The 20,780-nt window shown below is 48.0% G+C and overlaps 1 protein-coding gene across 1 annotated transcript in view; it reads left to right on the top strand.

The window, feature by feature from the left end:
* LOC118560424 overlaps window positions 1-20,780 on the top strand; it is a 48,450-nt gene that overhangs the window by 14,881 nt on the left and 12,789 nt on the right. Inside the window, exons 5-10 of the mRNA XM_036131412.1 lie at window positions 586-944; window positions 1,012-1,454; window positions 1,533-1,703; window positions 2,080-2,549; window positions 2,637-3,133; window positions 3,215-3,387. Coding sequence (XP_035987305.1) covers window positions 586-944; window positions 1,012-1,454; window positions 1,533-1,703; window positions 2,080-2,549; window positions 2,637-3,050 — 1,857 coding nt within the window. The 3' untranslated portion in view covers window positions 3,051-3,133; window positions 3,215-3,387. The remainder of the gene's footprint in view (window positions 1-585; window positions 945-1,011; window positions 1,455-1,532; window positions 1,704-2,079; window positions 2,550-2,636; window positions 3,134-3,214; window positions 3,388-20,780) is intronic.

Below are 20,780 nucleotides of genomic sequence, written 5' to 3'. Positions count from 1 at the left end.
TCTTAGGTCTTAAAATTGTTACCAGGTCATAAATAGGATTTAGTTTTTGTAATCCTTACCAAACAGTAAAATAATTGACACAATTATATATATTTTTAATTTACCGAAAGGCTCAATGTAACTATTATTGGTTCCGTCCCGATAGCGGAAGCAATAAAAACTGTTGCGGCCGGACCATAGCTGCGAAAAAGAGTTGGCACTGGTTATGTTGTGGTTTTTAATACTGATTTATAGTTTATTTTAGTAGGGAACAAAACAAAGTTTGTGCATTCAGTTCAGTAGTTGTTAAAAATATATCTGTAATTTGTGTGTTTTTTACCGTTATTCCTATATGGAATGTTTTTCAAACTTTTAAACATGTCTACTGGGCCACAAAGTAATGGTTTATGTTAAAATAAACATTTGGGTGAAGTTGTCGCAACCAGGTTTATCTTGTTTATCGTGAAGTTGGTCTTTTATTTCAAGTGGCATTAAAAAGTCTTAAAAAGTCTTGAATTTAACTTCCCTTATGCTGTAGGAACCCTGATATATATCTAGATAGATAGGTGTATGTGTGTTTATTTTACTGTTGTTTTTTTTACATAGGTTACCAAGAAAGTGGCGGGTGCAGCTGCCAACACAGCTGGGTGGTGCACCAATGTGGGCAACGAGCACGGCCAGGTTCTGGTGTGGGTCCTGACAGCAGCAGAGGGCCATGGACTGTGGCCCATGGCGGCTGGTCTTATGAGGCGCTACAGGGAGGCAGGAGTGGCACCTCCTGTCATAATGTATGTGGAGCGGGACTGCTGCAGCCCCCACGGACAGTCACAGGTCAGGGCCATGTTCGCTGAGTGGAGGGAGCTTCAGGTGCGCCTGGACATCTGGCACTTCATGCGGCGTTTTGCAGCAGGAGTCACCACTGAGGCTCATCAGCTGTATGGAGTATTCATGGCTCCACTGTCCAGGTAAAGTCTTCATCTTGTTTGTATATTTATTGTCTAAAGTCTAACAGAGAACATGAACTCTGTCCAGGAGCATCTTTGAGCTGGATCCGGCAGATGTTGCTGCTCTTAGGCTGGCCAAGCAGGGGCAGCTTCTGGCCCAGGGAGTTGGTCCAGTCTCTGAGAAGGCCCTGGACCAGATGATCACCAGGAGGGAGTTGGCTCTTCACTGCTGCAAGAGGACCAGGGGAGCAGAGGAGACAGCCAGGAGGATCAAGGCCCTGGTGGATGAGATGGACAGTGAGAAGGGGAGGGACACTCTGGGAGGACCACTGGTGGACCACGAGTGCATTCAGCAGGTCTGGAAGGAGCAGCAGAGACACATCACCTGTATTCAGGACCCAGAGGGCTTCTCTCTGTACCTGAAGACAGGCACACTGAAGAAGGGTGGTGTGGACCTCTGCTGCTACCGCTGTGCTCGTGGCTCCACCTCCTTGGAGTCCTTCCACCTCCATCTAAATCGCTTCATCCCAGGTGGCTGATTTTATCTTTTAATGTTTTTGTTGTTTTAAACGCAGAGAGTAAAAGTCATCTTCTTGGTTTCCCCTGCAGGGACCAGTGCCAGCGACGCCCACTTCCAGGCCGACCTCCTGGAGGGTCTGATGCTGGAACCAGGACCGCATGGAGGAAGCTGTGAGCTGAGGATCTACAGCAGCGCTGAGAGGGAGGCCATGGACCGACTCAGCTTGGACGAGCGCTACCAGCCTCCTGGGTCACATACAGGCAAGAATGATTAACCTTAACTCAGACGTGTTGGCAGAAGAAAAAACTGTTCTAGTGGTTTCTCTGGAGATGCATCCATGGTTTGCTGATGCCGACGTATTTCCACCAACCAACACTGACATGCAGCGCTAAAAGGAATCCTCCATTTTAAAAGCACAGAAACCAAAGCAACACATTTAGTGGTAAAAGATGTTTTTATTCTTCCTGATGAATAAACAAAGTCTAAAGCAGGTCAGAGACTGAAAGAGCCTGGAGTTTCATCACTTTCTACTTTCACTTTTTACTCTGCTACTTTCCACCACTATGGAGTGCATGTTTGAATACTTCCTTAGTTCACATTCTTGACTAATAATCTGTATTCTGCGTTCTTCTACAGGGGAGCTTCTTGGGATGGAGTACCTTTACAGTCAGTCTGGTCGTTCGCTGACTGTAATGGACAACCCAGAGGAAGAGGATCGGCTGGTGGAGCTGATGGATGATGAGGCGGTGCGCGATGAAGGCTTTGTGGAGGAGGAACCCGAGAACCTGAGCGTGCCCGTCCTCTTTGCTCCAGAACACAGCAGCGTCCAGCAGGCCTCCAGCCCCTCTTCCTCTGCACCGTCCACATCCAGCCGAGGAGATCTACGTCAGCGCCTCAGCCAGAGTCCTCTGCCTCCTCCTCTGCCTCCTCCTCTGCCTCCTCCTCTGCCTCCTCCTCTGCCTCCTCCTCTGTCTCCTCCTCTGTCTCCTCCTCTGCCTCCTCCTCTGCCTCCTCCTCTGCCTCCTCCCCTGCAGCGCTCTGTCCAGCCAACTGGAGCCTCTGGTCCTGCAGCATCAGCTGGGTCCAGCGTTGCAGACCAGGCCCCTGTGAGTAGACGACACGTTAGCTTCAGTGCAGCATCACTGAGATTTTACATGCTGTAATGTATTTTGTATTTTAATACTTTCATGCAGGCTGCAGTCCTCGGACCTGACGGCATCCCAGGCTGGGATAAGGTCCAGGACTTGGCCGAGTACCTGGTGACCCTGCGTCAGGCTCTCTACCTGGACGAGCAGCAGGTCAGAGGTCATCTGCCTGTGACCTCTGACCTGGACAAGAGGAGGATCCATTACCAACCCAGGCACCAAGCCCAGCTGGCACACGGCCGCTTTAAGGCCCCCAAGAATACGGGCGTCACCCCGGGTGTGGACAGTGTCAAGAGGAGCCTGATTGGTCCTCCAGGGGGACCGGCTCAGTGGCCCAGCACCAGTCGTCTAGTTGAGGCTCTGTGCATTAAATTGTGTTCATTGCACAAGTCCCCAACAAAAAAGGATGGAGTGCGGCTTCCTCGGTGGACCAAAGTTCTCACCGACTACCACCACATCTGAGACCTGGTGCTGGACTGCCCCCCCCTGATGGAGGCCACCTCTCTTCAGCTTTTTGTCCTCAATCAGAGGACTCTGACACAGTGGTAAGCACAATGCTTTTTATTTGGACATTTGAAATAAAAGTATCACATTTAATTGTAATGGTGACAGTTTTCGGATTGCAGGTTTAATCGAAGGGAGAGCACGCAGGAGATTAGTGTCCTCACCCAGGGCCTTGCTGCAGAGGACCACATCGTTGTGGCCAGCTCACAGCTGCCTCCTCCGTGGGAGAAGCTGGACGAAGCGCCGTCCCCCTCAGGACTCCAGCATGAGTTTGCCCTCCCGCCAAACAGAGCAGGTAAGGCTCCTAAGCTGCGGCCAGGCAGACGACCCGCTAGTGCCACCGTCGTGCAGCCCGTCACCCCAGCAGTTCCTCTTCCTATCCCAGCTCAGCTTCTTTTATTGAACCCTGGGTCGACAGTGATGGCAGCAGGTCATCACAGGGCTGCTCCTCCCCTGGCTCCTCATTTAACACCTGCCACACAGGTGGCTCCTGCACCCACTGCTCCTGCGTCTGTGTGCCGCTTCACTGAGAGGAACAGGCGACGCAGGGCAGAAGAGGAGGCCACCGGGAGCCAGAAACAAAAGTATGTGCGAGAAGTGGCTTTTAACAAGTGCAGCAAATGTGGGCAGCCAAAAACAAAAGAGTTTGGCCACAGCCGATTTGGCAGCGCCACTTTCTGCCCCAGTGCTTCAGGGGCAAATCCTTGGAGCAGTGGCTGGTAGAACAGCGGCAGCTGAAGAAACCGGGAAACCCACCCTAATAATAATAATAATAATAATAATAATGATGATAATAGTAACAAAACCAATAACATGTAAATATATATATATATATTAGGGCTGGGCAAGTTAACGCGTTAATTTCGCGTTAACTCATTAGACTATTAACGGCGATATTTTCTTTAACGCGCGTTAACGCATGTTGCTCACATGCTTTTATTTTGTGAAGGTCTGTCCAACTTCCGTTTGTGTGTGCCGCACTTCCGTTTCAGCGCTTCCCTCGGCCAAATAACATTAGTTTGACTGAAATGATCAACTGTCGCAGCAACAGTGTCAAAACTTGCAGAGCAATGGAAGTGGCAGGTCAGGGCCACAGCTTCAAACTATTCATGAGTGAGTGGATGATACAAAGAAGTGGCCTCATATAACGTACGAGGACATTTTAACCTGTTTTGTGTCGGTACTTGGTGCGGACGGCTCTGCTGTGCGACTTTACTGAAGCGAACCTCCGCAGTGAAAGAGTTGGATCGGTGTTAATAAATATCAACATGGATGACCTGGTATTCATGGAGGCTGATGTCCGTTCAAGCTAAAACTAGTCCGACGTTCACGCTGCTGGATTCTGACTGCATCAATCGGCTCTACGAGACCTCAGAGCGCTCTGATGCTGCGGCTCCAGGGAAAGCCTTCAGTCATGCAGCGGCGACTTATGGAAGGTAGGCTGATGAATTATCTGATTCAGAAACATACTGGCCGTTGGCTCGTTGTGATTAGATTGCTGGTCAGTTAATTTTGTAATGTTTGGGATTTAACTGATGTTATGAGAGGATATCAAAACATTAGCTTACCTGTCTCCTCTCCTCTTGACGTCTCCTGGTTTTGTTTTTTTATGGAACTTCGCAGCCCAGACACTTTTCTGGCGTCATGTGGTCTTATGTTGGTCTTTTGTCCACAAAATGAAAAAAACATACGATCGTTTCGGTGGTTTCTTCAGATTTTAAGCTTTTAACCACAGGCGAAGGGATTCCTCATTCTTCGGCTGAGGGTGAATGAAGTAGGGCGCCTCGTATCCACAGCTTTTGTACACGGTCGATGATTAAAACACTCCTGCTCCACGTAAACCTTTCTTTTACACCCGTTACTATGACAACCTCTAACCACACAAATGATCCCGGTCTTCCTCGAAGTCATAATGACGAGTAATTTGAGACGAAGTAGCCGCATGAGCCGCTTCTCAGATAGCTAAACACTGACAGGAAGTGAGCGGGCGGAAGTCTCGCCCAAACCAACGTCAACTCGCTGCCTCCATGTTTCCGTCAAAAATAAGGTGGATATGCACGCGAGAAAGCAACAACAAAAAAACCGCGTGTCAACGTCAAATAAACACAAGCAACGCAAGCATATAGAGTTAGCAAGCATTTCAATCTGAAAAACTCACACAGAAAGAAAAGGCAATTAGAAGAATTTTATTGATACAATATTTTAAGAGTTTGGCGCTCAGACCTCGGCAGGAAAAATTCACGCTGAATTATACTTGAATATGCATTAGCAGGCGTATGAGAATAGGGATATTTCCCCCCAAAAATTGCCGAGGTCGAGGCCGATGCGTCTGCATGGTTGAAAGACAATGAGACTTGGATTAAACTAAAAACAGAGACAAGTAGGATGAGCTATAGAGGAAAAGTGCTGCGAAGGCTTACCAAACAGGGCCGGTTGCCGCGAAGGCCTACCAAAGTTGAGTGAGATGAATGGGGAGATGAGGTGAGGTGTATGGTAAGGTGCATGAATAGAGATGGTCGGTCACGGGATGATACTTGGAACTGAAAGGCTTGCAAAGGGGAATGTCTGAAGCGAAATACGATATTAGTGCAATGGTTCTTGCGCTTGCCAAAAGCAGGCTGAGAGATGATTTGGAGTTGCTGTTTAAGGTGAACGCTGGATGATTGGGCTTCGAGGAGGTGTGGCTTGAAGCAAATGCTCCATCGGAGGCGGACAAGCCTCTGATTGAATGGAAGTAAGCAAGAGTTCTTCGGTTGTATTTCCGCTTTAGCATCATTTCAAACTAAAGACTCACAAAGAGAGAAAAGCGATAGGAATTTATTGATACAATAGTTTAAACTTTGGCGCTCGGACCTCGGCAGGAACATAAACGGTGATTTATACTTTAACGTAGATAAGCAGATGTATGAGAATAGGGAAATTACCCCCCAAAAATGCCGAGGTCCAGGCCAGAGCGTCAGCAAGTTCAGAAGGCAGAGAGAAGGATGAGTAAAGAAGGAGAAAATATGTGAAAGCTTAGCAAAGAGGGCCATTGCTGCAAAGCTTACCAGGATTAAACAAGATGAATGGAAAGATGAGGTGAGGTTGATGGAGAGGTGGAAAGTGATTTTAATGGTCAGTTTTGGGCTGATGCACGTGATGAATGAATAATCATGGCAGGGAGCAAGGCGGGCAGCATGCAGGGGACATGGCAGGGAACACACAGGAGCATGGCCGGAAATATGGCAGGGAACACACAGGAGCATGGCAGAGAACGCAGGTGGTATGGCAGAGAACGCATGGAGCATGGCAGAGAACGCAGGGAGCATAGAAGGGAACATGGCAGGGCAGGCCGCATGCAGGAGCATGGCCGAGAACGCAGAACACACAGGGAGCATGGCAGAGAACTCAGGGGGTATGGCAGAGAACGCATGGCAGAGAACGCATGGCAGAGAACGCATGGCAGAGAACGCAGGGAGTATGGCAGAGAACGCATGGCAGAGAACGCAGGGAGTATGGCAGAGAACGCATGGCAGAGAACGCATGGCTGAGAACGCAGGGAACACGCAAGGAGCATGGCAGAGAACGCAGGGAGCATAGAAGGAAACATGGCAAGGAGCATAGAAGGAAACATGGCAGGGAGCATAGAAGGAAACACGGCAAGGAGCATAGAAGGAAACACGGCAAGGAGCGTAGAAGGAAACACGGCAAGGAGCGTAGAAGGAAACACGGCAGGGAGTATAGAAGGAAACACGGCAGGGAGTGTAGAAGGAAACACGGCAGGGAGCGTAGAAGGAAACACGGCAGGGAGTATAGAAGGAAACACGGCAGGGAGCGTAGAAGGAAACACGGCAAGGAGCATAGAAGGAAACATGGCAGAGTATGGCAGGGAAGGCCGCATGGCAGGGAGCATGGCAGGGAACACACAGGGAGCACACTGGGAGCATGCAGGAAGCATGCAAGGAGTATGCAAGGAACGTAGTGGGGAACATGGCAGGGAACATGAATAAATGAATGACCATGAAAGAATGAACAGAACAACAGGATGCCTGCATGGCGGGATGCCTGGATGACAGAATAAATAACAGAGGATGCTTAGGGATGATGCACATAAATGAATGAGTGACCAAGAGGGAATGAACAGGACGCGGGCTTAATGAGACTTGAATGAGATTGAATCCACCACCAGTATTCGTAGTTAGATTACCTTTAAGATGAGCATTAGGCGGCTAAGATGAATGAAAAGTAAGAGCAGATATGTGAGGCATGCTGATGATAGCCATCACCTACGATTGGGCTCCACAAGCGTCTGCTGTTGCGCAGCTCACATCCTGAATGCTGAAATAACTCTAGATGAAAGGTCACAAGATTAACGATTTCTTTGACAATTTCACGAATCTGCAAACCAACTGTTTTTAGAATCCTCCAAAACTTACGGATGCACATCCGTAAAATTTAACGCATCTACAGACAAAAGGACATTATAGAAAGTGTGTTCCAAATCCGGACGGGAAGCATGCCAGACCAGAAGGAAAGTTCAGAACAGCAACTCTTAACCAGAGTATCCTGTTCTAGGAGGGAAGGAAACGGAATTAGTGAGCTCAAGCTGCCTGGAAATAAAAACGTGACTCTTGAAATGATGCACCTGCGAGATTGAGGTGACCGGGCGAGGAGAGCAGCTGACGCTCAGAAATAACTGATATGAGAATGAAACTGATATCCAGAATTCGAGAGCTTGTCTGCAGGCAAAAGCCATCATGGAACTAGGTTAAGATCAAGACGTAGAACTCAATGCAGGCTGACAGGTTTAGTTTGAGAAAATAACTGGGAATAGTGAAAAGAATATCTATAAGAAGAAAACATCCAGAAAATGAAGGACCATTAAACACGGGTAACACTTCTTAAGACATAATCGATAATGTTTGCTTAGCTCATAAATACGTAGAGTGCTAAACGCATACCAAATGCTGTTATGAATCGATTAGCTATTTAGCTTATTCCATGTCATTTGGATGAATTTAATAATTTAATTCAGATTCTGCACTGCATCCTGCTGACTGATGATCTCGTTGCTTAGTAGCTTTAGTTAGCCTCACAACTGCAGAGAGGATCCGTAATTGAAAATAGTATCAACCAGACAACAGAACCTTTAGTGATGCTCTCCGGTTATTCATCTTGAATGAATCCTTGAACCTAAAAGAAGAAATAGACAATCCCTAAATACATGAGCAAGTTGCTGTTAAAGATCGCCCAATACTCAAACCATCCCCACAGCCATCCGTACGTAGGGTCCCAGCTGACATTCAGATAATACCTACTAACTAAACCTTAAATAACTTTAACATGTATCATTTCACAACACCTGAATAATTGATTGGCAAAACATTGAAATGACAAGAGTGACAGAAGTGGCCTGGTCAGCATAAATGAGAAGTCTGAACCCAATACAGACCAGTCCAAGCGGATGCCAAATTGCACCAGAGTTGCAGCGGTTTAATAACGATTGGTATCAATTGCTGAATTTTAAAATGCACTTCATACTCCAACCAGTAGGTGGCAGCAATGCCACCACAAGCCTGGTGGCTACCGGCAACACCAGAAGAAGAAGAAAACGAAAACAAACATGGGTGAATACATATTACCTGAGCTGGCTCCGAACGCATTAGCGAGTGAATGAGAGAGTAGAACCGGCTGAAAAGTTGCGGCCGGGACGAGCGGCAAGGTGGCGCCGCAAAGCCGATGAGAACCAGAGAAGGTCCCGGATGAGTCGGCGGATCCGCGAACCAAGAGCCAGCCCCACGGGATCAGTTTGAGAAAGACCCCGGCGCGCTATGAAGCGAAGCTGACCGGAACTTAGGCAGAGTTGCGACGCGTCTGCGTTGCTTGCGAGTTCTTTGCGCCAGGAATCGGAGCTGACGAAAACAGAGGTTGGAAAGGAAGATGTGCGGCTAGACGGTATTCCTATGTCAGGAGGATTTCAGGATAACTTATTATCCCTTGAAACCGGTCGACAGAGTCCAAACCGGACACGCGCAGCCACTGCTTGCTCGCTGAGGACAAGGCCGAGATGAGGATGTGGAGTTCTTTTTAAGATGAACCCAGGATGCTGATTGGCTTTGAGGAGGAGCAGTTCAAAGCTGATTGGCTTGCGTCGGAGGCGGATGAGTCCCTGATTGATGGAGGTAGGCAATAGTGTTTCTTCAGTCTGAATTTTCGCTAAAGCTGCATTTCAGTTTAAAGTTCTTCCAGCATGGAATATGACAGAAACAAGTTAGTTGTAACCACTGCCAAGTTAAACTTTGGTATTGAACATAAAATGGTAATGCTGCTCCCTGCTGTTACCTCAGAAATTGCCTGTTTTTGGTAGATTTTTTTCCCCATAAAGAGAATTCCCTGTCAGTGGCAATAAGCTTTAATTTATTATTATTGCTATTTTTTGTTTTACATGTTTAAGTTGAGCTTTACACTAAATATGTGTTACTGATAAGTGCTACAAATGTTACAACACTTTTGTTCAAATGGCAGCAGAACATTAAAATAAAAGTGCTCTTTACACTACTTTTAAATTCATTCTTGGAGTTTGTAAATACAATGCGATTAATCGCGATTAAATATTTTAATCGTTGCCCAGCCCTAAAAATAAAGGTTACTACTTCATATAACGGGTTCTTTTAGGAACGTAACCCCCGTGAGAAACGAGGGTTCACTGTAACCGTATAAGTCTAATAAAAGCTTCCTGAAGGGTCCCGGCCCAGACGGGCTCTGAAAGACAACAAGTGTCTCAGTTTCCAGTCATTCTGCAGAATAAAAACTGTTTTAATGGTCTGAAGGAAAATGGAGCTGAAAGCAACAATGTCCATTAATGGAGAAAATGAGGAGCTTTTCTGTGCAGTGAGGTTTGATGTGCTGAAGGCAGCAGTGATGGAGCTCCCAGTGAGGACCGTCCTCCAGGAGGAAACCTCAAAGATGTGAGGAACCTGGAGATGAGCTGAGTCCACCATGAAGACATCAGCAGCTTACATCTTAAAGTTGCAATGTGAGAGTCAAATTTAAACTTTTAAAACAAATCTGAATAAACAGTACACCCAGGTTAAAACCTTGTTGCCAGTCCTTGCCTGTCCTGTATCTTGTCTGACTTCATGCAACCACTTCCCTCCCTTCAGCCAGGCTGAGGAAAAGACTCCACCGTCAAAGCTTCAGTGCAGTTCAGCTGTCCTCGTTTCAGCTGGTTGTGCCTCAATGGACAAATAGCTGTTATTTCTTATTTCATGCTAATCTTTGATGTGAAACCAACATCTTTTCTGTCAATAAGAAAAGTTCTTTGGGAGTTTCATCAGTTTTCAGGAAAGCGGTTTATAATTGAAGGACTTTGTTCTGAAAGCTTGAAAAAAAAAAAAAGCATTTATTTAACGTCCTGAAGACTCACTGCTGCAGGGAGCAAAGGTGAAGAGAAGATGAAGAGTTTGATTTAATATGAGTCAATGTTGCAAAGGTGTCTTTTTAAAAATAAAATCTGAGATCTCTTTTAACTAGGTGGTTACCTATGCTTCCTAAATGTCTTCAGAGTCCAGACCAAATGTGAAATAAAGAAATGAGACCTTGATATCCCAGGGCAACGATGGCACAGTGCCCGCTTGAAAGCATTTTTTACCTCCGTCAGTCAACAGAACATTGAAATAGTTGATTTTTTATTTCACTTTGCAGGATTGTAACATAAATTGCAACCTGAATTGTTGAGAAATGTCCCTAACCGGGCACTGAAGTGTCAAAGCAACTGGAAATAAAAATCTGCCAAATGTCAAAAAGCCTTTAAAAGCATTTTCAGCAGAGTTGGTCAGAAAATTATTGCTAAAAAAAAGAAGCTTTCATTTAGAAAACATCTCTGTAATCCAGTGAAGATAAAATGTTGCAGCTTTAAGCTGATTTTACATTAAAGAATGAAAACTTGTTACAACAAAAATATCTTTATTCACAGCTACGTCCAGTCCACCTGGGGGTTAAAGGTCATCAAAGTATTTATTTCTGCAGTCAGAGCTCAACAGTAAAAATCTCATCAGCATAAAGATGCAAATTAGCATCAACACGTTCAGACCCAGACAGATAATAAAAGGAACCAAGAACTGAACCCTGTGGCGCCCCCTGGTGGACGAGAAATCGATCAGAAGCGCCGTGAAAACCCGCCTGTCTGGCTGCAATGCGCGCTCCCGACATATGGGGAACAGAATTTAGCGCAGCACCGGTGTCCTGCAACTTTTAGATGTGTCCCTGGTCCGACACGCCTGAGTCAAATAATCCGGTAATTATCAGGACTCTGGAGAACCTGACTGCAGACTGAGGAGCTGATTGTTCCATTTGATTCAGGCGTGATGGACCAGAGAACCTCTAAAAGTTTCAGGACACCGGCCCTCCAGGACTGGAGCTGGACACCGCTGGAACAGGAACCTGAAGCTGAAAATGTGGGACTGTCCCTTTAAGAGGAGCAGCAGGACGCCGTGCACGCTGCGGCTCTGTGTGCGCGTTCACACGTTTCCTGTGTAAAACTAAAAGTCCAGAATAGGAAGAAGTTGTGATGTGGAAATGTTCCATGTGGTTCTGTTGTTGGTGTTGGTTCAGCTTCTGGTTTGGTGCCGCAGGAGTTTAGCTAGAAAAGTAAAAACTGGTCTTCAGTCTGTCCAAGTCAGCAGTTTGGAAGTAAAGAAGCTGATTTTAGTCCCAGATGTCACGATTTTGTTTACCGATAAACTCAGGATGCACACACGGGACTAAAAGTTTGAGAGTATTTATTACAAGGTTGATGGGTGGAGGTTTGATGAGGCCAGAGGAGCTGGTTGTACAGGAACGGAGAGAAGGTGATGGCAGGAGCTGACGGCCCGGAGACAGAGAGTCCACACTTGCTAGGTGCTGCTCGGCTAGCAGGCCTCATAGCACTCAGGTTAGCAGTTCATTTGGAGACACCAGGGCACAGAGCTGAGCTTCACCAGGGCGGCTAGTCAGGTTAGCAGAACTTGAGAGACACCAGGACACAGAGCTGAGCTTCACCAGGGCGGCTAGTCAGGTTAGCAGAACTTGAGAGACACCAGGGCACAGAGCTGAGCTTCACCAGGGCGGCTAGTCAGGTTAGCAGAACTTGAGAGACACCAGGACACAGAGCAGAGCTTCTCCAGGGCGGCTAGTCAGGTTAGCAGAACTTGAGAGACACCAGGGCACAGAGCAGAACCTCTCCAGGAACAAACAGTGAACAAACAGTCTTTAGAGTGACTGACAGGACTAACCTTAACAAAAGGAGCAAAACAAAGCTTCCAAGGCAAACCGGGGACTGGCATGGAGAGGTGTGGGATGATGACGGCCCAGTGCTGAACTGAAGACAGAGGGAGGTTTAAATAGAGAACTAACAGGTGAAACCAGGGTTTGACTAATTAACCAGCAAATGATAACAGGTGTGACTGACTGCTGAGGAGGTGAGGTGAAAAATTGACAGAAAATAACTGATGACTGAAAACAAATAAAATTAAACCTAACTCAAAAAAGATGAAAAAATGAAAATAACAGAAAAACAAAGCCCAACCAAAACTCAACCATGACACTACCCCCCCCTCAAGGCCGGTCTCCGGACGGCCTAACATACCAAAAAAAACAAAACAAACTACAAGGTGACCGAAACAGGGTGGGAGGAGGGTGGTACGGATGGCGGGCTAGGGTCAAACCAAACAGATCAAAGCAGGGTGGGTGGAGGGTGGTACGGATGGCGGGCTAGGGTCAAACCAAACAGATCAAAGCAGGGTGGGTGGAGGGTGGTACGGATGGTGGGCCAAAAACAAAAAACTACCCACTCAGGGCGATCTGAAACAAGGAAAAACAAAAGCGGACTAAAGGGGTACTAACAGCCCCTGGTAGGCCAACAAAGGGCATCTAACCGACGCTGACAGGCGAACATCGCCACAAGGCAAAAACGGGCAGAACAGGCGAACATCGCCACAAGGCAGAACAGGCGAACAACGCCAGAGGGAAGAACAGGCGTACGACAACGCCAGAGGGAAGAACGGGCGTACGACAACGCCAGAGGGAAGAACGGGCGTACGACAACGCCAGAGGGAAGAACGGGCGTACGACAACGCCAGAGGGAAGAACGGGCGCACGACAACGCCAGAGGGAAGAACGGGCGCACGACAACGCCAGAGGGAAGAACGGGCGCACGACAGCGCCAGAGGGAAGAACGGGCGCACGACAGCGCCAGAGGGAAGAACGGGCGCACGACAGCGCCAGAGGGAAGAACGGGCGCACGACAGCGCCAGAGGGAAGAACGGGCGCACGACAGCGCCAGAGGGAAGAACGGGCGCACGACAGCGCCAGAGGGAAGGAACGGGCGCACGACAGCGCCAAAGGGAAGGAACGGGCGCACGACAGCGCCAAAGGGAAGGAACGGGCGTACTTAACGCCAAAGGGAAGGAACGGGCGTACTTAACGCCAAAGGGAAGGAACGGGCGTACTTAACGCCAAAGGGAAGGAACGGGCGTACTTAACGCCAAAGGGAAGGAACGGGCGTACTTAACGCCAAAGGGAAGGAACGGGCGTACTTAACGCCAAAGGGAAGGAACGGGCGCACAACAGCGCCGAAGGGAAGGAACGGGCGCACAACAACGCCAAAGAGAAACCCGCCGGGGCGTGAGGTAATCGCCGGGGCTTGGGGAAGAGAACGTCGGAATGTGAGGGAAGCAGGAACATCTAAAACGCCTAGGAACAAGAACGGAGGACGTACTTACACGCCGGGGAACCGAGAACGTCCTAACACGCCGGGGAACCAAGAGTCAGAGGACGTCCTAACACGCCGGGGAACCAAGAGTCAGAGGGCGTCCAAATACGCCGGGGAACCGAGAACAAAGGGCGTCCAAACACGCCGGGGAACCGAGAACAAAGGGCGTCCTAACACGCCGAGGAACAGAGCGTGTCTAAACACGCCGAGAACACTAAATCTAACGCTAGAAATCTAAACACCAGGGAAACAGGAACAAAGGGCGTTCTAATATGCCAGGAAACAAGAGCGGAGGGCATCCTAAAATGCCAGGAGACAAAGGGCGTTCTAACACGCCAGAAAAACATGAAATCTACAGAGGTCAGAGGGCGTCTTAACACGCCAGGAAACAAAAATACCAGGAACTAAGGGCGTCTAAATTCCGGAGAATGGAGAGCGTCAAACACGCCAGGGGACTAAGAGCTAGGGGGCCAAAACAAAACTAAGAAGCGCTGGGACCTAAAGAGCGCTGGGAAACTACAGATCTAAACCATAAACTAGAAAACCAGGCATGAACTAACCTATAGAACAAAACCTGAAGAACTAGGGTAGGGATAACTAAAGAAAAACCGAAGCAAAAAACTAGAAAATCAAAATAAAACAAAAAAACTAGGAAAAAGATCAAGACATTCAAGAAAAACTATAAAACTAATGCAAAACCAAAACAAAATACTAAGCAGAACTATGAGACTAAGGCTAAACTAGAAATAAAGGCAAAACAAGAAAACTAGAACATGAATAAGTAAACTAACGAGAAACCCAGAGAACCAAGGCTACAAATGAGGAAATAAAGTAAAGCTTGGAAACTAAGGCAAAATCTAGAATCTTGAAACGGAGCAGGAAAAACAAAAGCAAAACAGAGACTATGAACTGAAAGAAAACAAGAACCCCTAAATAACTCTAAAACCCCAAAATCCCAAAGTTAATCAAAACTGAAATCGAGCCCAAAAAATAACAAGGCACTGGCCTTAAGGGCTCAGGCAAAAACGGCTGCTAAGCAAAAAAAAGAAAAAGTCTTCGTGGAGGTCGTCCTGGACGAGGCAGGCGGCGGAGCAGCATCGCCCGACTAAACCCTCGAGGAGGGCGACCCCGACGAGGCAAAGTCAAGCGGCCTGGAGACGGCGGTCGGCGGCTCCGGCCGAACAGAAAAGTCAGAGACGGGTGCCGTGGTGGACGGCCCCGACGAGGCAGAGTCGAGCGGCTCGAAGTCCGCAGTCTGCGGCTCCGGCCAAACAGAGAAGTCAGAGGCGGGCGCCGTGGTGGACGGCCCCGACGAGGCAGAGTCGAGCGGCTCGAAGTCCGCAGTCTGCGGCTCCGGCCAAACAGATCAGTTGGAGGAGGTGCCAAGCTACAGGTCTCGGTGGAAACCGAGGCCAGAGGCGGGTCCTCCTGGACCTCCTCACGAGGCTTGGGCGGAGGCAGGTCCTCCTGGACCTCCTCACGAGGCTTGGGCGGAGGCAGGTCCTCCTGGACCTCCTCACGAGGCTTGGGCGGAGGCAGGTCCTCCTGGACCTCCTCACGAGGCTTGGGCGGAGGCAGGTCCTCCTGGACCTCCTCACGAGGCTTGGACAGAGGCAAAGCGGCTCCCTCGGAGGCCTCGGGCTGAGGCAAAGCGGCTCCCTCGGAGGCCTCGGGCTGAGGCAAAGCGGTTCCCTCGGAGGTCTCGGGCTGAGGCAAAGCGGTTCCCTCGGAGGCCTCGGCTTGAGGCGGAACAGCTCCCTCGGAGGCCTCGGCTTGAGGCGGAACAGCTCCCTCGGAGGCCTCGGCTTGAGGCGGAACAGCTCCCTCGGAGGCCTCGGCTTGAGGCGGAACAGCTCCCTCGGAGGCCTCGGCTTGAGGCGGAACAGCTCCCTCGGAGGCCTCGGCTTGAGGCGGAACAGCTCCCTCGGAGGCCTCGGCTTGAGGCGGAACAGCTCCCTCGGAGGCCTCGGCTTGAGGCGGAACAGCTCCCTCGTCGGCCGACGGGTCTGTTTTAGGCGGCTCGGAGCTTTCGGCGGCAAGCAGAGCGGAGCCTTCGGGCGGAGACGGGCAACAGGCTTTGGCGGGCAGCGGCGCTGGGCAACAGGCTTCGGCGGGCAGCGGCGCCGGGCAACAGGCTTCGGCAGGCAGTGGGGTTGGAGGCGGAAACGATTCCTCTTGAACCTTGACGGACCCTCCGCGCCGGTGGTTCTGCTGTCTTCGCCGGGAAGGGACAGATGAGGAATCTGAGGCAATCTCCGGGGTGGCAGCTGGCCAGCAGGGCAGAAGGTCGTCTCGGTCTCCGTAGTAGAACTCCCACAGCTGGCTCTCCTTGATGCGTGGGGGTCTGCTAGGTGGAACGATGTGCTTTACTCGAGGGGCCAGCTGTGAGTCATGGAGATGATGACCGAGACGACGAGAGGCTGAGCGGCTTCCTTTCCCGGGCTCTGAAGTAGCCGTTACCACACCCACTTGGACCACCAGGGGAGTAGAGTTGGCCCGGATCGGTGGCGCAGGGTTCCGGGCTGAAGCCATCCTGGCGTACCTTTCCCTCATCTGACGTTGGCACATCTCTAAATATGCGATGATTTCCGGGTCGTCAACTCCTGCAGGTAAGTCCCGCATGGCGCCTGAGTTTACCTTGTGACTGGGCCGTACTGTCACGATTTTGTTTACCGATAAACTCAGGATGCACACACGGGACTAAAAGTTTGAGAGTATTTATTACAAGGTTGATGGGTGGAGGTTTGATGAGGCCAGAGGAGCTGGTTGTACAGGAACGGAGAGAAGGTGATGGCAGGAGCTGACGGCCCGGAGACAGAGAGTCCACACTTGCTAGGTGCTGCTCGGCTAGCAGGCCTCATAGCACTCAGGTTAGCAGTTCATTTGGAGACACCAGGGCACAGAGCTGAGCTTCACCAGGGCGGCTAGTCAGGTTAGCAGAACTTGAGAGACACCAGGACACAGAGCTGAGCTTCACCAGGGCGGCTAGTCAGGTTAGCAGAACTTGAGAGACACCAGGGCACAGAGCTGAGCTTCACCAGGGCGGCTAGTCAGGTTAGCAGAACTTGAGAGACACCAGGACACAGAGCAGAGCTTCTCCAGGGCGGCTAGTCAGGTTAGCAGAACTTGAGAGACACCAGGGCACAGAGCAGAACCTCTCCAGGAACAAACAGTGAACAAACAGTCTTTAGAGTGACTGACAGGACTAACCTTAACAAAAGGAGCAAAACAAAGCTTCCAAGGCAAACCGGGGACTGGCATGGAGAGGTGTGGGATGATGACGGCCCAGTGCTGAACTGAAGACAGAGGGAGGTTTAAATAGAGAACTAACAGGTGAAACCAGGGTTTGACTAATTAACCAGCAAACGATAACAGGTGTGACTGACTGCTGAGGAGGTGAGGTGAAAAATTGACAGAAAATAACTGATGACTGAAAACAAATAAAATTAAACCTAACTCAAAAAAGATGAAAAAATGAAAATAACAGAAAAACAAAGCCCAACCAAAACTCAACCATGACACCAGACTGTCAGCGTCGGCTCTTCTTTCATTCTCAACGTGTTTTCAAGGTTTGGAAAGATGAAGCAGAAATATCATTTCATCATTGCTTTGAGTTTCTGCTGCTGATTTATTCAACTAAAGAACAAAATCTGTCATTTAAAAACATGTCAGAAAGAAAATGGAAATGTTTTACTGTAAATTAGGACTTTTTGAAAGTCAGTGTTGATAGAAAAAATCTGTTTTATTGAATAAAGCATCAGAGGAACAGAAGAGAATGAGCCCCAAATAAATCAAACACAGGAGAAGAAAATCTGTTTATTTCACATTAAAACACATGAAGTAGAACTGCAGCAAATATACAAAAGGAAGATTTAACATGTGAATGTAAAAAGTGTTTAGAAAAATAGGAGCCGACAGAAACAGATAATGTCCAGAGATTGAGAAAAACTGGCCAACATTTCAATGAAATCTGACTGATGAATGAAAGTAAAAAACCAAGAGAGAAAGTCAACATGCTGATATTCAGAGTGAAGCTTTGACTGGAAACAGGCAGAAAAACAACATGTGGATCCTGGAATAATCCCAGCTTCCATCTTTAAAGGACTGGAAGAGGAAGAAGTTTCCAAGGAATCATTTAGAAGAGTTTCACAAAGAAACAGATTGAATCCATGAATGTGAAAACGTGTTTCTGAGTGAAAGAGACAGACATGAACAGACTGAACTATCTGTTCAACAGGGAGAGGCTTTCTCTGACAGGAGGAGACTCTTTAGACTCAATCAGCACAAAAACACGGAGGAACCAGAACTGGACCAGAAGAACCCAAAGCCAGGAAGCAGAGGTTCAGTGAATGTGGTGTTGAAGGTGTGGAGGTGGATCAGTGAGTCAGAGGAGACTCTGTAGAAGGACAGAATACCAGCAGGACAGTCCACATACACTGCTACTCTGTTGGAGACGGAGGAGGAGGAGGAGATAGATGTTACTCTGTGATTGTGACGGACAGAGTAACCATGACGATCATAGCAGTTCAGACTCCAGGACTGATCATTATCTCCAAACCAACAGTCATTACTGTCTCCTTTCCTCCTGATTCTTCTGTAACTCACTGATATATAAACTCTTCCTCTCCATTCGACCTCCCAGTAACAGCGACCAGTCAGACCAGTTCTACACAGCAGCTGAGGTTCATCAAATCTGTCTGGATGATCAGGATATGACTGAAGCTCCTCCACATGTGTCACCTTCCTGTTGTCTTCAGACAGTTTGAGGATTCTGCTCACTGTGTTTGTGTCGATTGTGAGTTGACAGGAATCTGATGGAGAGAACAAAGACAATCCAGCTGCAGTTATTGATCATTTATTGACACTTTGATGATGACTCCTGAATGAGTGATGGACAGTTTGAAGATGGTTGAATGTGAGCTGCTTTGTTGTCATGAATCAAATGAAAAACACACTTACACTTCCTCAGACCTGGTGTCAACCATCGGACTCCAGCAGGCTCCACCCTGAAAGGAGGAGGGGGGTCAGACCATCAGTCTCTTTCAGCAGCAAACATGGACATTACATGTCTCTCAGACACACATTGTCCTCCACTGAGAAAGGACCAGTCCAACATTTGGACACGTCCACTTGTTGTAAAAATCCAGAGAAAGAAAGAAGAGCTGAGAGCAGACAGACACCTGGGCTCTGATGATGATGATGATGATGATGATGATGAAACATTACAACCTGCAGTGGATTTAGTATCGCTGTGGGAAATTCACGTGCTCTGTGCTGCAGCGCTCTGATTGGCTGAGATCAGAAATGGAGCAGGTTTTAAAAGAGAAGGGCCGACCTCTTCATGAACTAAGTGACCCTCTGTGGCTGGCAGACCTGGCATCTTTAGTTGATCTTACGCATCGTCTGAATACACTGAACAAGAAGCTACAAGGCAAAGAACAGCTGGTGCCACACCTGTATGCACACCTGAAAGCCTTCTGGGTAAAGCTCCGCCTCTTTGAGACACAACTACGAGGCTTTAATGCTGCACACTTCCCTGCTCTGTCTGAAATCACGTCTGCTTTTCCAAAGGCCGACCTTTCTGCTAAAAAGGAGAAATATGTGTCTGTGATTGCATCTCTGGTGAAAGAATTCAACCAGCGTCTCCAAGACTTTTCTGTCATTGAAGAACAAATCCAGCTGTTCTCCACCTCCTTCCTGGTGGATGCAGAAGAAGTGGAAGAGAGTCTGCAGTTAGAACTGATTGAAATGCAATGTGATGATTCTCTGCAGAGTCAACATCAGCTTCTCTCCCTCCCTGAATTCTTTCAGAGTTTGGATAATGCCAAGTTTCCTCTGATGAGACGCCACGCAGAAACAATGATGAGCCTGTTGGGCTCAACATCCAGATGTGAACAAAGATTTTCTCTGTTAAATCAGAACAAAAGCAGACTGAGAAGCAGAATGACTGACAGCATCTCTGTGAAGTCCTTCGTGTCTCAACCACCAAACTTTCTGCTGACATGTCAGCCATCCTTCAATCAAAGGACAGCATCACTGCTCCCACTGACTGCAATGTTCTTCACATTATAGCTGACTTAGAAATACACACAGTATTCATGTGGCAATATGGCACCTCTAGTGTGGCCCTTTGTTTAGTTTTCTGGATTTGGCCCTCACTAAAAAAGTTTGGACACCCCTGGTATAAAGTGTTAATGTTCCCCCTTTTATTTAGGAAGATAAAAAAGGTGAATAAAATAAATCTACTTTAGGACCTTTAAACGAAATAAAGACAAGTAACAAGTGCTTCTCTGCATAAAACACTAAAATAAAAACACTCAGGGTGTCAATCTAAAATCACAGTTCAATAATATTTGCTTAAATGCTGATTAATTAAAGCTAAAGCCAGCAAACACCAAGCTAACCCTACGTTGCAGGCCTGTTTCCATGCTTGTGAATATGGAGACCAAACTCAGTGGTCGCTTCACTCAAAGAGCAAATGATAAACTTAAAAGGTCCCTTGTGCCAGATGAATAATAATCCTAACAGAAACGCTCTGCTCCGTTTAGTCCTCCTCTCCTGTGGAAAAAACTCAGCTCCCACAGTCACGGCTCTGACTCCAATACTAGGCCACCTGCTTTATAAGTTTAGTTTTTATTAATTCTGCATTATTTTAACTACATGCGCTGTGTTTCTGTGCCTCAACGCTCTTACTGCTCCTCTCTCCTCCCTTCCCTCAGACCCAGGTGCTTTTATCAGCGGCCAGCCTTCAAAACGTGAATCTCTACGTTTAATGTCCTTCCACTCGTACCAAAATGTCCCAATTAAAGTCAATTGGAGAGTCAGTAGCTGTGTTTCATGCTATTTTGTTTTTAACCACACAGAACCAGCAGTGCTTCAATGGAATGCTGCCTTGCTCTTTAATTCAGGTGAGCATAATTACGTTAAATATAATTTAGGTGTGGACTTTTAAGGCTCAT

The sequence above is a fragment of the Fundulus heteroclitus genome, unplaced genomic scaffold, assembly GCF_011125445.2.
Source record: "Fundulus heteroclitus isolate FHET01 unplaced genomic scaffold, MU-UCD_Fhet_4.1 scaffold_43, whole genome shotgun sequence".
Lineage (NCBI taxonomy): Eukaryota > Metazoa > Chordata > Actinopteri > Cyprinodontiformes > Fundulidae > Fundulus > Fundulus heteroclitus.
The sequence above is the reverse complement of the archived record's forward strand: the minus strand, read 5'-3'. Positions and strand labels throughout refer to the sequence as shown.